This window comes from Schistocerca piceifrons, chromosome 2 (assembly GCF_021461385.2).
Source record: "Schistocerca piceifrons isolate TAMUIC-IGC-003096 chromosome 2, iqSchPice1.1, whole genome shotgun sequence".
Taxonomy (NCBI): Eukaryota; Metazoa; Arthropoda; class Insecta; order Orthoptera; family Acrididae; genus Schistocerca; species Schistocerca piceifrons.
The window spans coordinates 700,723,583-700,742,121 of NC_060139.1; the positions used below are offsets into that span (position 1 = coordinate 700,723,583).

The window sequence follows — 18,539 nt, forward strand, 5'->3', positions numbered from 1 at the left end:
TGACAGCACACAGAAATCTTCAGAGTTGATTTTTTAGCATTTTTCAGAAGTGCATCATACTGCTTTAAGAAACTGATGTCCAGCCATTAATCTTCAAATGCTCTTCTAAGTATGAAAGAAACTGAAGAAGGGCAATTGATAAAATCACCTTATTAGTGAATTCCATGAAATTTATTCACCAGTCCAGAATTTTGTACCCATAAGCTTGAGTCCTTCCAACAGTGTTGGCTCTTCAATATTTTTACTCGATATACCAGAGTCCATCCAACTTTGGATAAGAAAATGTGAACAGTTGTCAATCATTAGTAATTCAGTTGCCTTACCTTAATGTAAATTGGATTTTAGATTGATACAGTGTCATTAGGTGTAGTTGATGGCTTCTCCTATCAATAAAGTTTGCTAAAATTTAGAGGTGTGTGTGAGTATGGTTTCCATGTGGTTCAGTTTGAATTTGCATTTTTTCCACAGTAGTACATTGGTTGTCATCATACACTATTATAATCAAGATAAACCTTGTAAATCAGCAATATCTAGAGATTCATAAATGATTCATAGTATTCACAGTAGTGCCACTTGTTCACTCTGAATATGTTAACTTGAATCCTCCATTTTATTAATACATAGACACTGCATCTAGGAATTGGCGATAGTAATGTTAGTAGGTAATATTTATCTCTGCTGTCATTGTACATGTTTATAAGCAGACTTTTGTGTGAATACTTGCACTTGTAAGCAGATTATTGTGTAAATCTTTCCTTACTGTATTTTACTCTTTTAAAGGTATCGATCGGCTAATGTCATTGCTGTGTCATACATCAAGCATTCGGGATGTAATTGCTTTTCCAAAAGGCATTGATGGTAAGGATTACATGTCAGGAGCACCTGTTCCAATATCAGAAGAGGAACAGAAACTGTATCATATTAGAAGTGTACCTCAGAAATCTGAAAACAGTATTACCAACATGCATAGCTCTGCTGTGTAATTACTTCGCTTTGCTCAGTTTGTTTATATAACTTCTTCTCATTTACTGCAACTGTACTTAGGTATTTGGTTTTGTATATTACTCAGCATTTATAAGTCTTTATGTGAAATAATTCTTGTAGTATTTGTACGTAGTATTTGTACTTACTTAGCAAATAATGTATTCTTTCCATGAATTAATTGTTCATATTTGTGAGACCACACAATGAAACATTGTCGCTGCCCACTTTTAAAAAGTCACCTGCTATCTGTTAGGATTTCTGGATCAGCTGTCTGTTGAGAAATGTTGACCAGATTGTTTCCTGTTATTTCCCATTACCTAAGCTCCCTCTCCTCACAAGTTTAGGAAAAAGGACCGTTGGAGTTATGAGCACTTTTGGTCACAAGTTAATTTCTTAGGTGAATCAGCTGCGTATTTCAGTAGTTCAGAAGCCTGTAGAAAAACAAGAGTTTGTGTGTCAAGGAATCCATATACATTTCAACAGTAATGTACACAACAAAAGCTTAATATTCTCTTTCATGAACAAGAATTAAGAGTGAGTACTCTGATGGAACAAATTAAATTTTTGTTATTGGGATCATCTATCCACTCGCAGTCATAAAATATTAATCAGTGCAACACATTTTTCATTTTTGTATCTCTAGAGATAACACAAATTATGAGCACAGCAGAGCTACAACCAAGTCAAGATTGTGAACTTTCAAAGAAACTGCAACATCCAAGATGGTTGTAAATAGTTGAGTAATATCTGATGAAAGATGCAAACACATGAGCTAGCATTCAGTTATGATGTAAACTATTAAACTTAAGAATCGGCAGCAGTCTGGCCTGGTCAACTAGCCGCAAGGGTTTTTTAATGGAACTAGATCTGCCCTTTTTATGTGATGGTTAGTGTCCTAGCAGGTGAAACAGGTACTATGTGCGTGAGTCCACAATATTAATCCCGGTCGTCTGGGGTGTGGTCTGGACTAGCAGCACATGGGAAGGAGAGGTGCCAGTGTCCACCACCAAGGGATCAGGGAGAGTGAGCAGTATGATAGAGAGGAGGATACGATGTGGCTGTAGGACACAATTCCACCTCTATGGAGGTCTATACTCAGTTGTAGAAGACCCCAGTTGGCACTGTGCAGGAGAATGGTGACCTGGATGGAGGTTATAATGGTAGAGGTCAGCAGGCAATGATGTGGAGGGCACGGCCTATGCCATATGGTGCAGTGATAAATGGGTAGTGACACATGTTACTGTTCGTTGGATGGCACTGTACTGAGTAGGGAGGTAGTTTATGTTCTGTGCAGCACACCTGATTCCAGTGGGTGATCGAGTCGTCCCAACAGGATATGATTTGAACATTTGACACCCTCATTGTCTGGTGGCAGTACCCTGGGGCTACCAATAAAAATGGGGAAATTCGTGGGCTCAGGCATCAGAGCCCTTACAATAATACGGTGTGGTGTGCAGAATCTGGGCTCACTGGATGGTATGTAGGAGATTGAGCACCATATGCTGCCTGTGCCCATGTAGCAACCCTGCCAGGCCATGGCCACGGACCAGAGGTAGACCAGAGGCAAGGAAGTTTGGCAGTGGCAAGGAAGTATCATCACCCACACTGTCTTGCATATGTGTGTCTGAACTACCTGACCAACCATCCCACATTGGGATTTGACATAGGCTAAAATATTTTAACCAGCCCCATCACTCCCTGAAAAGATCCATCCCATTCAATGTGCTTGGGCTTAGAATATGGTGACAAACATTACACAAGTGCTGCCTGATTCCGAGCACAGATATCGCAGGTCCAGACTGCTTGTTCAGTACAAGGCCAACACTTGAGTGTAATAATAATCCTGGATTCTGCTTCTTCAATAGTCAGGGGTAGTACGCCATCCCTGGCATTCAGGTGATATTGGAAGGAAAAATCAGTGAGGAAACCAGGGTCTTACGTTTTAGCGTACCTGGCAAAGCAGGAATCTCACCGTATGGCTTGTGTAATGTGATACGAAACTGAAAGTGTCACACTGTGCTGTACTTGTACCTAAGCTTATACAGGTGAGTCAATGTTATAGTAATTAGTCATATGTTAAAAGAGATTTTACATTAATTTAATTGTTTTTATTTGTATAATACAATATTTTATATTACATAAATGTTTATATTTTTCTTGTGCTGTTGCATTATCAATGCAACACCCTATTGGCAGCAGCCACATATGTTAAGCCGGGCACTCTCACAGCTTAAGTGACAGCCTGTGAGTGCAAGACGATCCTGCCATTCACTGTTGCTGACCTCTTACTCATTGTAAAAATAAAAATAAATGAAAGAGTTTATGGGTCTGTAATGTAACAACATGTTTTAAGGTTCACTTATGTCTTAAGCTTCATTAAGTACACAAACACTAGAAATGCCTGCTGTATTGTATATATACCTGCAAATCTTTCATGACAATAAAATACATTACACGGAGAGTTTTTTGCCTGCAATGATTTTGTATTGAAAGATTTGCCCATATCACCTATTTAATCAGTGAAATATAACTGATGTATTGAAAAGAAAAGAAAATAAGAATTATTTACAAGTTGCATCAGAATCATAGTTAATACATTTGCAGTAAACAAAAAAAAATTATTCTCTGAAGAAAAAAAAAAGAAAAGAAAAGAAAAGAAATAAATGCTGCAATGCACACAGCCAGTTGATTACATCTAAAGAGTGTGAAAAAAGTAAATCAAAAAATTTATACTTCATTCAAAAGCAGGAATGTTAATGTGGCTTACACTCTGGTGGAAGATTTCATTCTAAACACTGCCTAATTAGTATGCAAAATTCTTGAGAATCAATTGGGCTACTTTGCAGGGTGTCGTGGAGAACCCGTCCAACATGTGGCTCACAGGATGGTCGATCTGAAACACACATTATCTAGCCAATAAAAGTGTGTGCCTGGTCCTATGAGTAGCCAGGAGAAGGCATTATCATATTGATTGAAGGGACAATAGTCAATTTTATAATCGTTGTTGCTGAGTAATAAGGCGCACCACTGCAAACCTTGCACTGCCTTTTAAGGAAGCTGGGACTGGAGCTGAACCATGAAATCAGAGGCTTAACAGTTTTAATAATGAGTAATAAAGTATAAAGTAACCTTTTCCTCTAGTGTTGTTGTTATGGGCATCACTGTTCTTCTCAAATTCTGATGGATTATTGATGATGAATTTCACTAACGAATGTGTGTATTGCAATGATGCAGCTGCAATGCCTAATTCTCTGAAGAGATAACTACATGATGAATATGGGTGAACACCACATACTGTTCTTACTGCTCACTTTTGTGCACTCAATATGTTTTTTTCTAAGTAGTGGGTTACCCCAGAAAATTATTCCATAAAGCATTATTGAGTAGAAATATGCAGAATATGTCAGGGCGTTAATTTGTTTGCTTCCAAGATGAGCAATTTTACAAAGAGCAAAAGTAGCTGTACTTAATTGTTTGAAAAGCTCAGTAATACACTCCTTCCAGTTAAATATTTCATCAAGAGGTACACTCCAAAATTTGAAGCATTTAACCCTGTTTACTGACTCCTGTTCAAGTACTACATCAGTTAGTGAAATGATTCTATTTGTTGTACAAAAAACCACTTAATAATTGTTTGAAAAAATCACAATAATCTTTTTTTGTGACTTTCTCTCTAATGGGATTTATTATAACACTAGTATCATCTCCAAAAAGTACCAATTCAGGTTGGTGAATGTAAAGTGGAAGGTCATGAGGAGGCGTGGACCTAAAATTGAATCCTGTGGAACTTCTTTTGTGATTTCTCCCCTGACACTAAAATTTTCTACCCTTCCAACATTGTTTGAATATTTCAACACAATTTTTCACATCAGTCAGTCAAGTATGATTCAAACCAGCTGTGTGAAAAATTATCAGTTTGTAAGACAAGTTTTTCTAAGAATGTTACATGATCTAAATAATCAATGCCTTGGCAAGAACACAAAAAATAACTACTCGCAATATTTTATTATCTAAGGCTTGTAATATCTGAGTGAAAGTATAAATGGTCTTTGCAGTCAAGCAACCCTTCTGGAGTCCAAACGGTGATGTACTAATCAATTTGTTGCTACTTAAATGTGAGATTACACTTGAGTACATTACTTTTTTCGAATATTTTGGAAAAAGATGTCAGTAAGGAAATTGGAAATAATTATTCAAGTCTTTCTTATCACCTTTCTTATGAAGGGGTTCGACAATTGCACATTTTAATATGTCTGGAAAAATTCCCTGTGCCAGTGATGCATTGCATATGTAATCAAGGACTTTACAGAATAACTTTTCAAAATTCTACCTGAAATTCAATGAATATCTTATGAGCTTTTGTTTTTTAGAATTCTGTTAATTTCAGAGAAGAATGGTGGTGCTAATTCTAGCCACTTAAAGTTTTGTGGAATGCCGTTTTTAATATATTCTCTTGCCTCTTCAACTGAACTATTTTATTCTACTTTTGCTGCTGCATTTAAAGAGTGATTGTTAAAAGTACTCATAAATTGTAATTATCAGTCACAGCAACGTCATTTAGTGTAATCATTATAGTATCTTGTTCACTGTCTGGCTGTCCTGTCCTCCCATTTGACAAGAACCCATATAGTTTTATTCTTGTTATGTGCATTATTTATTTCTGGCAGGATGTGCATACTTGTGGGAAGTTTAATGACTACCCTTAAAACACTACTGTATTTTGTGTAGTACACAGGTAATGTCATATCTTGAATTACTCTGCCCTTTATACAAATTCCCTCTTCCTCTTACACGAGATTATAATTCCCTTAGTTATCTACAGCTTAATTGTTTTATTAATGGATCATCTGGGTAACATTTTTGGAAAACAATTTTCAAATATTAACAAAAATTTAACATGAAATAAATTTTGACCTGACATTAACTTCTCTTTCTGTATATTCCTCATCCCACACTACATCTTTTAACTTACTCTGAAAACACTGTATCCTTTTCTCATTAATAAGCTTCAGTGCGCTGTATGAACCTGCCTCACGGATGTAAGGTGTCATATTGTTTACTTCCATTAATTGTGCATCATAATCAGATAGCCCATTAGCAATTGGGTACACATTGTTCATTTCAGCCTTAGCACTACCTATAAAAATGTTATCCATCAGTGTCCTTGTATTTTGCTGTGCATGAATTGAAAAATTGACTACTGAAATTAGACTGAAACACCAAAACTATTTTATTCGTTTTTCCTGTGCGCATCTTTTAATAAACCTACATTGACATTTCCATGAACTATGAACTGTTTCTTCTTGTCTAACAGATAGCTCAGTAATGCATGCAGATTTCTCATAAATTGACAAAAGGTATCTAGAGGTGACCTGTGGACTATTACAGTTACCAGAGTGGTACATTGTAATAACAACTCAAGCACATGTTTCTAGGTTCTGATATACAAGAAAGCTATTTGCTTCAGTATTTTTGACACTGTGTCCAACTTTACACCCAAGGGCTGTCGAGAACGTACATTAAGTTTTCACCTATAGCAACAACGGGCAGGGCTAGCATGGCCATATTGTTGTGTGAGCGATTGTCCAGTCAGGCAGCAAGCAGCCATGCCACTGTGTTCTTTGTTGTTTCCCATTATTTCACAATAAGTTTTAAACGTGTGCCACAATTGACAATGTATAAGTTGTGAAGTGTGGTCAATAATATGGTTTCTGTAGGCAAAAAAACATTAACTGATTGAAAATTATCATCAACTGTGTGAAGTGTACAGAAACAATGTAATCACCAAAGGTGGAGTGTGACAATGGTGCATTAGGTTTAAAAGTGGTCAAACTAATGTTCACATTGAAAAGTGAGTTGAACAACCAAGCATTGTACTGTTTTTGGGAACAGGATTTTCTTGAGCATGGTACAACAATAAACCCTGTGAAGTATTTTAGGTCTCTGGAAAACTTAAGAGGGGCAATTTGGAATAAGAATAGAGGAAAGTTGAGCTCATAAATTTTGTTCTTGCATGACAATGCCCAACGACACGTGGCAAATTGCACTTGAGAAGTACTCATTGCTTTGAAGTAGGAGGTGTTTCCTCATCTACTGTACAGTCTAGATCTTGCGCCCAGTGACTACCATCTGTGTCCAATGGTGAAGACCTGGTCACACTGCAACACTTTTGATGATAATGTGCAATTGTAGGACGACATGACTGACTGGTTGAAGTCTCAGATGGTAGAATTTTATGACAGTGGAATTAACAAGTCTTGTTTAAGTGCCTAAATTTGTGTGGAGACTATGCTCAAAAGTAGAACTGAGGTGTTGCTTTCAAATGAATGTAACATCTTTTTCTTCCCTATACTCACTTTTTCCAAAAAGTAATCCCAAGATTTTAAACATGGCTGCAACAGCAACTGTTGAAATTCTTCACAATAAAGGATGACAGCCAAATTTCATTAAAATTCTTATTTTTAATAAATTGTTATCCTGCAACTGTTTTGGCTGTCATCCTTTATCGAGAAAAAAAAAGTAATCTACTTCCTGGGTAGCCCTTGTATGTTGCAATCTTCCTTTTCCCAAATGATGCTCGCTTATAATCCCTCATATTTAACTTCTCCATCACTGTGGTTTCATGGTATTCAGAGAGGCACGGAGCATCTATCACTTCTGAAGTTTTCATATCTTCTACAGGCATACATGAAGCTCATCTGTCTTGTTTTTCATCCCTGTAATGTTCTAATGAAACACATTAATTTTATGTTTCTGAAAACTGGTAGATAAATTATTTTCCTACTCTGGTCTAATTTCTTTGAACACTGTTTGTCTGTAACCTGACTCTAATGTAAATACACGCATCAAGGCAACTATTTTTTGTCTCGAAAATGGTAAGAAATTAAAAAATTCTGAAATGTTCAAATGGAAGGTTAGTGTATGTATAAACATTTCGTAGAGAGAGATGTGTGAACCACATGCACTGAATAAAGATATAGCATGAGAAACAAGATGAAACAAATTTTGTCATTTCCAAACATGTTTTACTGTCAATTCCAACAATACACAATAGTACACGGCAGGAAAACAGACTTTAGACATTTAGAGTCTCTCAAAATAGTCTCCCAATGAATCCATTACACACTGGCAAGAATACCCTTGTTCTCGACGTGATCTCACATGTCACTGCCGTGATGATGTCTTCACTTGTCTAAAAAGTGTTCGACGCAATGGCTCTTTCAGTTTTGGTATGAGGTCATAATCACAAGGTGATAAGTCTGGCAAATATGGTGGATGCTCCGTTGGGTCCCACACCCATCGCATGAGCAGATTCTGCACGCACGCGCGTGCACGTGTAACATTACGAGTCAAGACAGCTGTAACGGAACTTGAATAGCGTAAAGTTATCGTTAAAAACGCACGCCGCGCGATTTGTTATGATTTGGTCGGTCATAATAGTAGTAACATGCTTTTGAATACAATTAAAATATAACGGCGATACCTGTTTAGCGTTATTGGAAATAATATGTAATAAATTAATGATTAAGGTAGCCGATCCTATAAGAAGAGGTAAAATTGGGCATATTAAGGTGTTTTGCTTTATATCGACTAAGCCGATGATACGGCGTCTTTTTTTTCCGCTTACTCTTAGAAGAAAAAAAAAGAAAACCAGTAACGAAGTGCTAATTGTGCGTTGTGAAAAATATAGGGGCGAATTTTAAATAGCTACAGTGTATAATCAGACTAACAAATGGACATTCAGTTACGCAAAATAGCGGACAGTGAAGTGTGGTCATTAAATTGAGTACACCTACAGGGCGGTCAATTCCAGGATAAGTCTATTTGCGTCTCACGAGGCACGCGGTATTGAGACCGGTTTTTTTTTATTATATCACGGAGAGCGGGCTTCAATTTATAAAAAGGAGAAAAGCTGTATCATTATCATTGACTGTTGGTGTTAAGCAACCAAAACTGTTCATCAAAGGGTTTCAGTGAATGAGTGGTGAATGCGAAATGAAACTGTGAACGAAGTTATGTTAAATAAAGCAGAAGAGACAAGACAGTTTGGTCGTATCTGTTATTATTCCATAAACCGTAACATTTATTCTCGTTGTACAAAGCCTTTATAGACGATCGTTATGACAATTTGCTTTGAAGGGATCTCGTTACGAGTTAAGTTTTGGGGACCTGGTCAACAGGGGATAGTTCTTAACTACTGCAGCTATTCTGGAATCAGGTGCTACCGTGACCGTTGTGTGTTGTCTATGGCTTAAGGTCATCATATCTCATGCTCTAAGATCGACGCGCCTTTCCTCTTGGTATAACGGTGTCTCACGGTAACCACGACAACGCAGACGGCGAAGGAAGATACGGTAGACACGCACTCGCGCGCGCGCGCGCGCACTCGCGCGCGCGCGCGCTGCGCGCGCGCGCGCGCACACACACACACACACACACACACCACACACACACACACACACACACACACACACATGCTCACTATGGGCACTCATGTTGTCCTGAAGAATTAACGCATTGTGTAGGCATTCAGGACGTTTCTTCCGAATAGCTCAGTGTAGACATCATTGCAGGAAAGTGGGACAGTAGTACAGTTTGTCCATATGGGACGAAATGGCACAAAGTCACTCCTCTAATGTTATAGTCAATAATGACCATTAACTTGACAGGTGAGAGATTGCAAACAAATTTTTGTCTATGTGGCAAGATGATGCCATTCTGCAGACTGGCGTTTCAGTTCTGGCTCATAGGCACTGCCCCAAAATTCATCTATGGTGACGCTTTTCCGAAGCATACTGTTTCCCTCCTCCTCAAAATGCGCTGGATGCACATGACAAGTTTTGTACTGTGTCCACTTTTCCACTTCATTCAGTGCATGAGGCAACCACTTTGTAGCAATGTTATGCATGTGTAACTCATTGGGTAAAATCTTAAAGACTGTTGTCTCCTCAATACCAGTATGGTGCCGTAATTCCTGCAGCATCCATTCTGATGTTATGACGACTTAAATTGTGAGTGTGGAATTGGGTTATATTGGCTTATTCCCCCAAACCACCTTCCACTTCTTTACGAGGTGACACTGGGAATTTGCAGCCACTCTTCTTTACTGAAGCTGGCTGCTGAAAACCCTCTTGAGTTCTTCTCCATTGAATTACACTAGATACAGGAATTTTTATACTCTTTCTACTTATGAAATAAGTAGACATACAAACTTTACTTTTCGTCAACTAACGATGTATTTGACCTCCACAGACAATAAAAATCTCACTTTCCACATGAACATGTAACTTCCTGTAAGTCTGTCATACAGTCGGATGTTAGAAATAAAATGAGTTACAGTTAAAAGAAAGTTGGCTTGGATTCCATGACCTTTCTTAACATGAATCATACAATGAGTCTTGCCTCTAACAAGGTTGTGTCAAGAGTCTACAAGAGTACTTTTTCAACGGTTCTTGTTTTAATAACACTAGTCAGTGACACAATAAGTACAGAGCTGCATATAAACTCCGTGGTTCTTCCTTACATACTCACTAAAACCTCTATGGATTGCCTAACAGGTACTTGTCGGTGCCGTCCGACTGACGCATTCTACTGTCTTCCCGTGACTGATTTTAAACCTGCACACACAGACATGTGATAGACAGAAGGTAGGATTCTACCATCCCACACTCATATCCATAATAGAATATTGTGTGTTCAAGACGGTTGAAGGCAGAGTGGTTCTAGAATTTACACAGAAATTCTCGAATCGCTACATATTTCCCCCCCCCCCAACCAAACACACAATATTTTATAAATAATCATTATGCAAGTAATATCACTCACAATAACATTTCATATCTTAATAGTACACATTTCTTAAATATGTTTATGTACATATCTTTCCTTTCCATAATAATTCTCTGCCCTCTCTTGAACAATCTTCTTTTCTTTATTTCCTCTCTCTCTCTATCTCTTTGACCCCCCCCACCCGATCGTAAACTCGAGGTGTTTATGACACGTGAGTAAACTATTTTCTATTCTTATCTTTTGTACTACTTTTTTCCTAGTATGTACTGTTTTCATTATTTGTAGCTTGGAGGAACTCTGGATGAAGTTAAAGTGTTATTTTGACTCGCATTTAGTTCCATGAAACATAATAATGCTAGCCGTTCATAGAATTCATACCTTGCAGAATAATTCCTATAAAATTTGTGACTTTTGTCACGATACTGTTCCCATCTCCTAGGATCAGCACCTATTCCTTGCTTGTGGGTTGACCTTATGAGCACTTCCTCTTTCCATTCTGGTAGGTACGCCCCTTATGAAACATCCCTACTTTTCAGGCCACAGATCTTCGTATCTCCACATAGGTATGCCTGCCCTTTATGCTTAGTGAATACCGGGTACACCCCCCTTATCCTTTCTGAGTAGCCCTCGCATTTCATTACCCTAGTAAACATTTCTATGTATACAATACTTAAATATCTTCTGGTAAAGATAGATTTATATCTGAAACTTCACATTCATTATTTAATATATCATTTACTTCCTAGAGTCCTCCTCTACTTATCAACTTCTATATTTTCAATAGATACTATGTCTACTTATACTATTTACATCCCACTATCCTTCAATTCATCAGAGTATTCATTACGCTGACGTTTCTTAATGATCAACGTGACTAATTCTACTCCTACTTTCGTTTTCTTTCTTCGCTCACGTTTCTCTCTTATTTATCCATTACTCATTACTACTACTTATGTGATTTAATGTTTGTGTAGATGTGGATATTTGTGTATATGTGGACATGTGGATGTGTGTTCGTGTAGTCTCATTCGTTGGCCTTCTTATCTAAAGATAAGATTTAGGTGCTTAGTAACTACAGAAATAAGGAAGGACTTCAGCAATAAATGTCCTCAAATGAGAAGTAAGAAAGGAAAAAATAGATATGGATGCTAGGATTGAAGAAGAGAAAGGAGATAGCCCCAAAGACAGGAAACCCTTCCCCCCCCCCCCCCCCCCCCCCCCCCCCCCCCTCCCTAGGATCCCTACCCCTCAGGTACTTGAGTGAGATGCCAGGAGGTTTGATGTTAAATTGTCTCCTACAGAACGGACTTGTCTCACCTTCACCCTTTGAGGTCCCTGGAGGAAATCATAGCAACCCTATGGAAACATCAAATGATAAAAAATCAGGCACACCTGTTTGTGATGGTTGTTTGAAAGGTGTGATGTGTAACTATCACTACCAAATGTAGATGTTGGCATGTGGTGGAAGAATGTAGGACATGGATGGAAACTGTCAGGATGCGTCATATTAAAACTCGGCCGTGATCTTCAAGTAATTTATTATTCCCAGCTACAGTGCTGCGTTCCCCTCTGTCTGCATCACAGGGTCCCGCAATGCCGAGGACGCCACTTTGCTGTCTGCAAAACAGCTTGGCACGGAAGGACTACCTCAGTGACCTGCGCAATGCACTGTGGCGTTTCGGCCGTATACAGCCACAGAGTTTTGATGACGTCAGGACACACCGGAAACCGACTCGGCAGGAGCCCGTTGCCGCTCGCTGGGAGCCACATGGTGACCTGCTGCGTGCTTCTTAACCATCGTGGTTATCTGACAGCCAAATCTGCAGCCCTCGCCTTGGGATGCCTCTAGCATATGTTGGGAGCCAACAAGACTGCCCGCGGTAGTGAGCTGTCGAGTGACCTGCTGCTGGCAGGCTATGGACCCTGCGTTGGCCTCGGAGGGTCGAACCAGCAGTCCGCCGTGGACTGGAACACTGGCGCCCCATCTGTTGCATGTATCCGGTGATGTGACATGCCTCATCGTCCAGGAGAGCTGCCACACTTCAATATCCCTTGTTAGAAAACCGGCACCTATTTATACGCGGCTGTGCGCCTCTGTTTTGCTAATGCACCACTTCGAGTCACGTACTCATAACACCTAGGTTGCGCCAGTGGGACCCTTCCACCTGTAACGTGTGCCATACAAACTGCTATCTTTACTCTTTTCAGTGGTTCGACGGCCCTGTGGCCTCCATTCTACTTCACAACCACTGGTCAGCGTGACTTACTGTCAACAGGCCTGCACCTGGCTGTAACTTGTGCGCTCAGAAATATTGCACCGAATCTAACTTTCCTATCTTAAACAGTGGTGCCACTACATTATTCCCCTCTTCGGATACACCCAGTCCCCAGGTCGACTTCTAATTACTCTTAAACTTCTTTGGGTTGGCACATACTTATGACATATTTACTACTGCTGTTAGTAAACTGAGATGTGCGCTAGTCCTCTTAAAACACATGACAGGAGACAAAACGTAAAAATTCCTTACTGAATGACCACTCCACTTAATGCTCGATCAACCCTTTACCTACCCATTTTACGCACTCGGTATCCAATCCACTGTGATTTGGACTACCGTCGGTTGCCTCTTGGAATTGGCTCTCTGTCTGATCAGAATGATAACAACACACAACATAGTTACGGCTGAGATGGCACTTGGCACAGAGGTGCTCGAAACGATCGTTACTTGTCGTTGCCTTTCCCTATATTGAGCAACATGCTGTACAAGCTCTTCGGCTGATATGCACCCTTTTTGCTCTGAAATGAACTGGTTTACGGATCTCAACAGGCCTGACTCCAGAGTTTGATTTAACAAGGTCAGATTCTGCCTTGGCAAAAACTCAAATTGCTTCTGGCCAGTATAGCTGTGGCTGTGTAACACCCAATTGCGTGACTCCTGAAATTAACACTGGCAGATGGAAGGTTGGTCCTATTATGTTACAAGCAGTTCCATTGATTAAAATTCTGCTCCCCTCGAGCTCTATACGTTTCGCTTCTGCAAATACTTGCTGCTCAAAATAACTTGCTACTACTATCAAATTTTCATAGATGGAGAAGATCCAATGCATTCCGACCCATTGCAAGCTCAATTTTGGCTGCACGATGTTCCTTGGACAGTCTATTTCTTTTCTCCTGGCTAAAAATAACTGCACCGTGCACATGACCAGATTGGTGCTTATCACTCTGGCTGGACATACCGTTACCTTCTATGGCAGCTCCATAATTCTTCCCTTGTCATCTCGGCATACCAGCTGTTAACTGCTGAGATCAGCAATACCTCCTCAGTTTTTACTTCTACAAACTTGCTCAACGCTCCCCTTTTCAGTTACCTAAGGACAGGGATCACCATCATCCTTTTTCACTCTTCAAAAAGACTGCTGTCCCCAGCAGGCAGACAATACTCGAAAACACGTACAACATATGAAGATAGAATGCCTAATTAATCTATACAAACCCAATGACATAACAAGAAAACAAAAAACTACAAATACTCTACTTCTTTCTGGATCACGAAGCATACAGTACATCCTGCTGTACTCTATCTTCCTGGTTTTCACTGTGCTTAACACCTCTCTCTACTCTCTCTTTGTACCTCTTCCCTTCCTGTAACATGCCTGGAATCACATCCGGACAACCCTTAAGTGGCCGCAACCGCCCAATGTGTACTATCATTGTTCTAGTTGGCAGCTGAAGCTTAACATTAATGGGGGATGTGGTTTCAACTACTTGGTATGGTCCTTGATACCTCATGATGAACTTCTTTGTTTTCCCTTTTGGCATATAGGGGCTTAATAGCATTACCCATTGCCCTACTCTATACTGTGGTAAACTTCCTTTCCACTTCAGTGTGTCTTCTTGCCTTTCCAAACCCTTCATATTTGCCTTTTGTACCCGTTTCCAAACATTCCGAATTATCCTCGCGAATTGACTTACAGATTCATCGGGTCCTTCCTTTCTGTAGCTTGACTAAATCAAACGGTGACAGCATTTTTCGCCTGTACGCTACCTCAAACAGAGACAAACGGGTATTAATATGGATCTTTGCATTGTATGAGCATACAGTATGCTTCAAATACTCATCCCACTGACGGTGGTGAGAATCCACATAAAAACTCAGAGCGTCCTCCCTATTGTTCTGTGTACCTGTTCTGTCCTTCCGTTTGCCTGTGGATGCAACGCTCTCATCCTCAACTTCTTTGTAGTCAACAATTTACATGGTTCCTTCATTAAATTCGACATGAAGCTGGTCCCTTGGTCAGTAATTATTGTCTCTGGTACAACAAACTTCAAAATCCAGTTGTTTATTAACGCTTGCACGACCATTGCTGCCTGTTGATTTGGCATAGCCATCATCTCCATGTACCTCGAAAAATGGTTTATTATCGTGAGAACAAATCTGTTCCCTGATGGTATTCGACTGAAAGGTCCAAAGACATCAATTCCCAACACAGAAAATGGGCAAGTCACTTCCAACAATCTTTGTAGCTGTATCCGTTTCCGACACAAATCTGCTCTCTGTGCACGTGGTATACAATTCTTGACATACTGACCCACATCTACTTTCCTACTCCTCCACTCTCCTATTCATCGCTCTACTCCCACCATAACCAGATAACAGTGATCATGTGCTTCTTTTAAAACCTCATCTCTCAGCTTCGCTGGCATTACTACCCTTGGCCCTAACTTCATTTCCCTGCACAGAAGACTGTCATACATATTAAAATGTGGCTGTGTCCCATACAGTTTACAATAATTGTCAGCATCCTGTAATTCTGCTAGGTCATAACCTGTGACTTCTACTTTTGTCACCTTTCTACTCAGTGCATCTGCATTCCGTGCTTCTTCCCAGGCTTGTGCACCACCTCACAGATGAATTCACCAAGCCTCACAGCCCATCTAGCGAGTCTAGTGGATGGATCCTTCAACCCCAACAACCACTTCCATGTAGTATGATCTGTCACTAACCGAAATCTTCTCCCATGTAAATAACATTTAAAATATGTGATTCCATAGATCACGCTAAACATCTCTCTGTTGTTGAGTAATTCCTCTCTGCTGCATTCAACTGCCTAGATGCATAGGCTACAGGATGTTCTTGCCCATCAATTTCCTGACTAAGAACACACCCTAATGCTTGATTTGATGCATTGCATGCTCAAGTAAATTTGTTTTCAAAATCTGGAAACACAAGAACTGGACTTGATGTTAACACTTCTTTCAGTTTGTCAAACGCTTTCTTGACACTCTTCTGTCCACACATATTTCACACCCTTCCATGACAATCACGTCAATGACTGTGCTAAATCTGCAAAACCCTTCACAAACATTTGATAGAATTTGCAAATTCCAATGAATGACTGCATTTCTTTAACTGTTTTCAGCTCCCGAAAATCCCTTACATCCTGTACCAATCTTGGATCTGTTCGCACTCCATCCTTACTGATGATACGACCTAAATATTTCACTTCTTCCAATGCAAAATGACACTTCTCCAGGCTCAACGTCAAACAAGCTGCTCTTAACTTCATAAAGACTTCCCTTAACCACTGTCTATGCTGTTCCATACTACTTGAAAACACTATAATGTCATCCAAATAGATGAGACACTGCTGTCATTTCAAACCCTTCAACACACTGTCTAGCAACCTCAGAAACGTTTCCAGAGCGTTTTTCAAACTGACTGGCATTCTGATGTACTGGTAAGGGCCTCCAGGAGTAGAGAAAGCAGTTTTTGGATGATCCTCTGGAGCCACATCTAACTGATGATAACCACTTGTCAGATTCATCGTAAAAAAGTACTGGCACTGTCCTAAGTGATCCAAAGTCTCTGATATGTTTGGAATGGGGCATGTGTCCATTACTGTCTTATTATTGAGGTATCGGTAGTCACAACATAACCTGTATTTCTTAGTTCCATCCATAGATTTTTTAGGCACAACGACAATGCCCACTCCCCAGCAACTATTACTATTCTCTGTCATACTGTCTGCAAGCTGCTGATCAATGAAATCCTCCACAATCAGCTGCAAAGACCTCAGTATTCTGTATGGTTTTTGGTAAACAGGAGCTTCGTTCCCTGTTGGTATCCTATGTTAAACTAATGGAGTTGCTGGTAACAGCCCTCACAGAAAAAACAAATCTTTAAATTTCCACAACAATTCTTCCATATAATCTTTTCCTCCTCCTTCCAAGTGCTTAACTTTATTATGTAATGCAGCTCTACGGCAGTTAGTGGTTGATCGCTATGCCTACTTCTCGAACACCAGTCTTTGTCATCTGGTATATCCAAATTCCTTTTCCCAAATTCGCATGCACAGCGCTAAAATTATCCATGTTCACTGGGGCTACTTGCCCGCCATTTCCCTCTTGTACGTGTACAATTTTACGTTTCACAAAACAACCTAATGGATTCAAAACTTTATTATCCTCCAATGGTTCAATAACACATACCATACCCACAGGTAGACTTGACTCTGCACTTACCCAAAGTGACTTCCCGGCGCCACTAGACACACACGCATGTGAATTAAGCCTTAATGCTAATGTATGCGGCTCAGTTGGTTTGTTCATTATGTTGAACGCTCTTCGCGACAGCTCTGCTCTCTGCATTGACAACAGTTTCCCCTGGCTGAAATAACATCCCACCAAATTCCACAGTTTGTTGTCCAAGGTCAGTTTTGGCATGACGTTGATGCAAGAAATTTACTCCTAGGATCATATCGTACCCCTTGCTTACCCATGGTACTACCTCCAAGCATGCATCAAATTGGATTTTCCCTATGCGAAAGCCAACTGTCACTGACCCCAAAGGCGTGACCTCCTTATCCTCACTTCACGCAACCTATAACGTAGTGGGTCTACTTCCTTCGTTCCATTAAACTCTTAGTAACTGACACTTGTGCCCCTGTGTCCAACAAAATCCTAAACTTTTTAGTTCCTATGGAACCTACCACTGAACATTCTACCTCTGCATACGTATTTGTAGCATTGAAATTGAACGGGAGTTCCCTTAGGCAGGTCTTGGGCCCCCTCTACTATTTAACGATTGTCCACCTCTACTAACTCCACTTCTCCATCCTCCACGCTGCTGATTTCCACCCCTTCTTCTATTCCTCAGTGACCGGGTACATTGCCTTTGCACATGTCCTGTATGATCACACTCATAACATTTTATACCCGCTGTAAACAATGTTTGTCTATCACACACCCCCATTGCCACATCTATTTGCTCACATTGTATTGCCAGCTGAATGGCCGAATACGAATCTTCCAGAGTCCCTTCACGCACTTCCCGTGACATATGAGCCAGTAACCCCTTCAAAAATACATCAAGTGCCCTTTGCTCGGCCTCCTGCAACAGAACACCATTCGCTTCATTGCTCTGACCCAACTTGTAAATATACTCATTAATTTTTCTCATCCTGTCCGCCAATTTCTCCACCATCTCCTGCCTCTTCGTCATTGTACTCAACCTCTCCATAAAGTACCGAGCACTATTCTGTTTCTTGTACCTCTGTAAAAGCCCCCCCCCCCCCCTTCAACTGCTTAAACTGTTCTGCCTTCCTTACGGCCTGAGAAGACCTTACATATGTCTTCGCTTCACCCAGTAAACTAATCTTGGCTACATGTAACAACTGTTCATCAGACCAACCATTCATCACTGCTGAAGTTTCCAAGTCCTACACAAATGAATGCACATCCTCAGATGCCTTGCCAGAAAACGGAA

General features: G+C 40.1%; 1 protein-coding gene across 2 annotated transcripts in view; it reads left to right on the forward strand.

Annotated features, from left to right (window-relative positions):
* Positions 1–3,405, forward strand: part of LOC124774518 (aspartate--tRNA ligase, mitochondrial) — a 158,872-nt gene extending 155,467 nt beyond the window's left edge. Inside the window, exon 13 of one of the 2 annotated variants that reach the window (XM_047249487.1) lies at positions 781–3,405. In XM_047249487.1, the coding sequence (XP_047105443.1) occupies positions 781–983 (203 nt within the window). In that variant the 3' untranslated portion in view covers positions 984–3,405. The remainder of the gene's footprint in view (positions 1–780) is intronic. The other variant, XM_047249486.1, reaches the window with a different exon arrangement.
* The last annotated feature ends 15,134 nt before the right edge of the window (positions 3,406–18,539 follow it).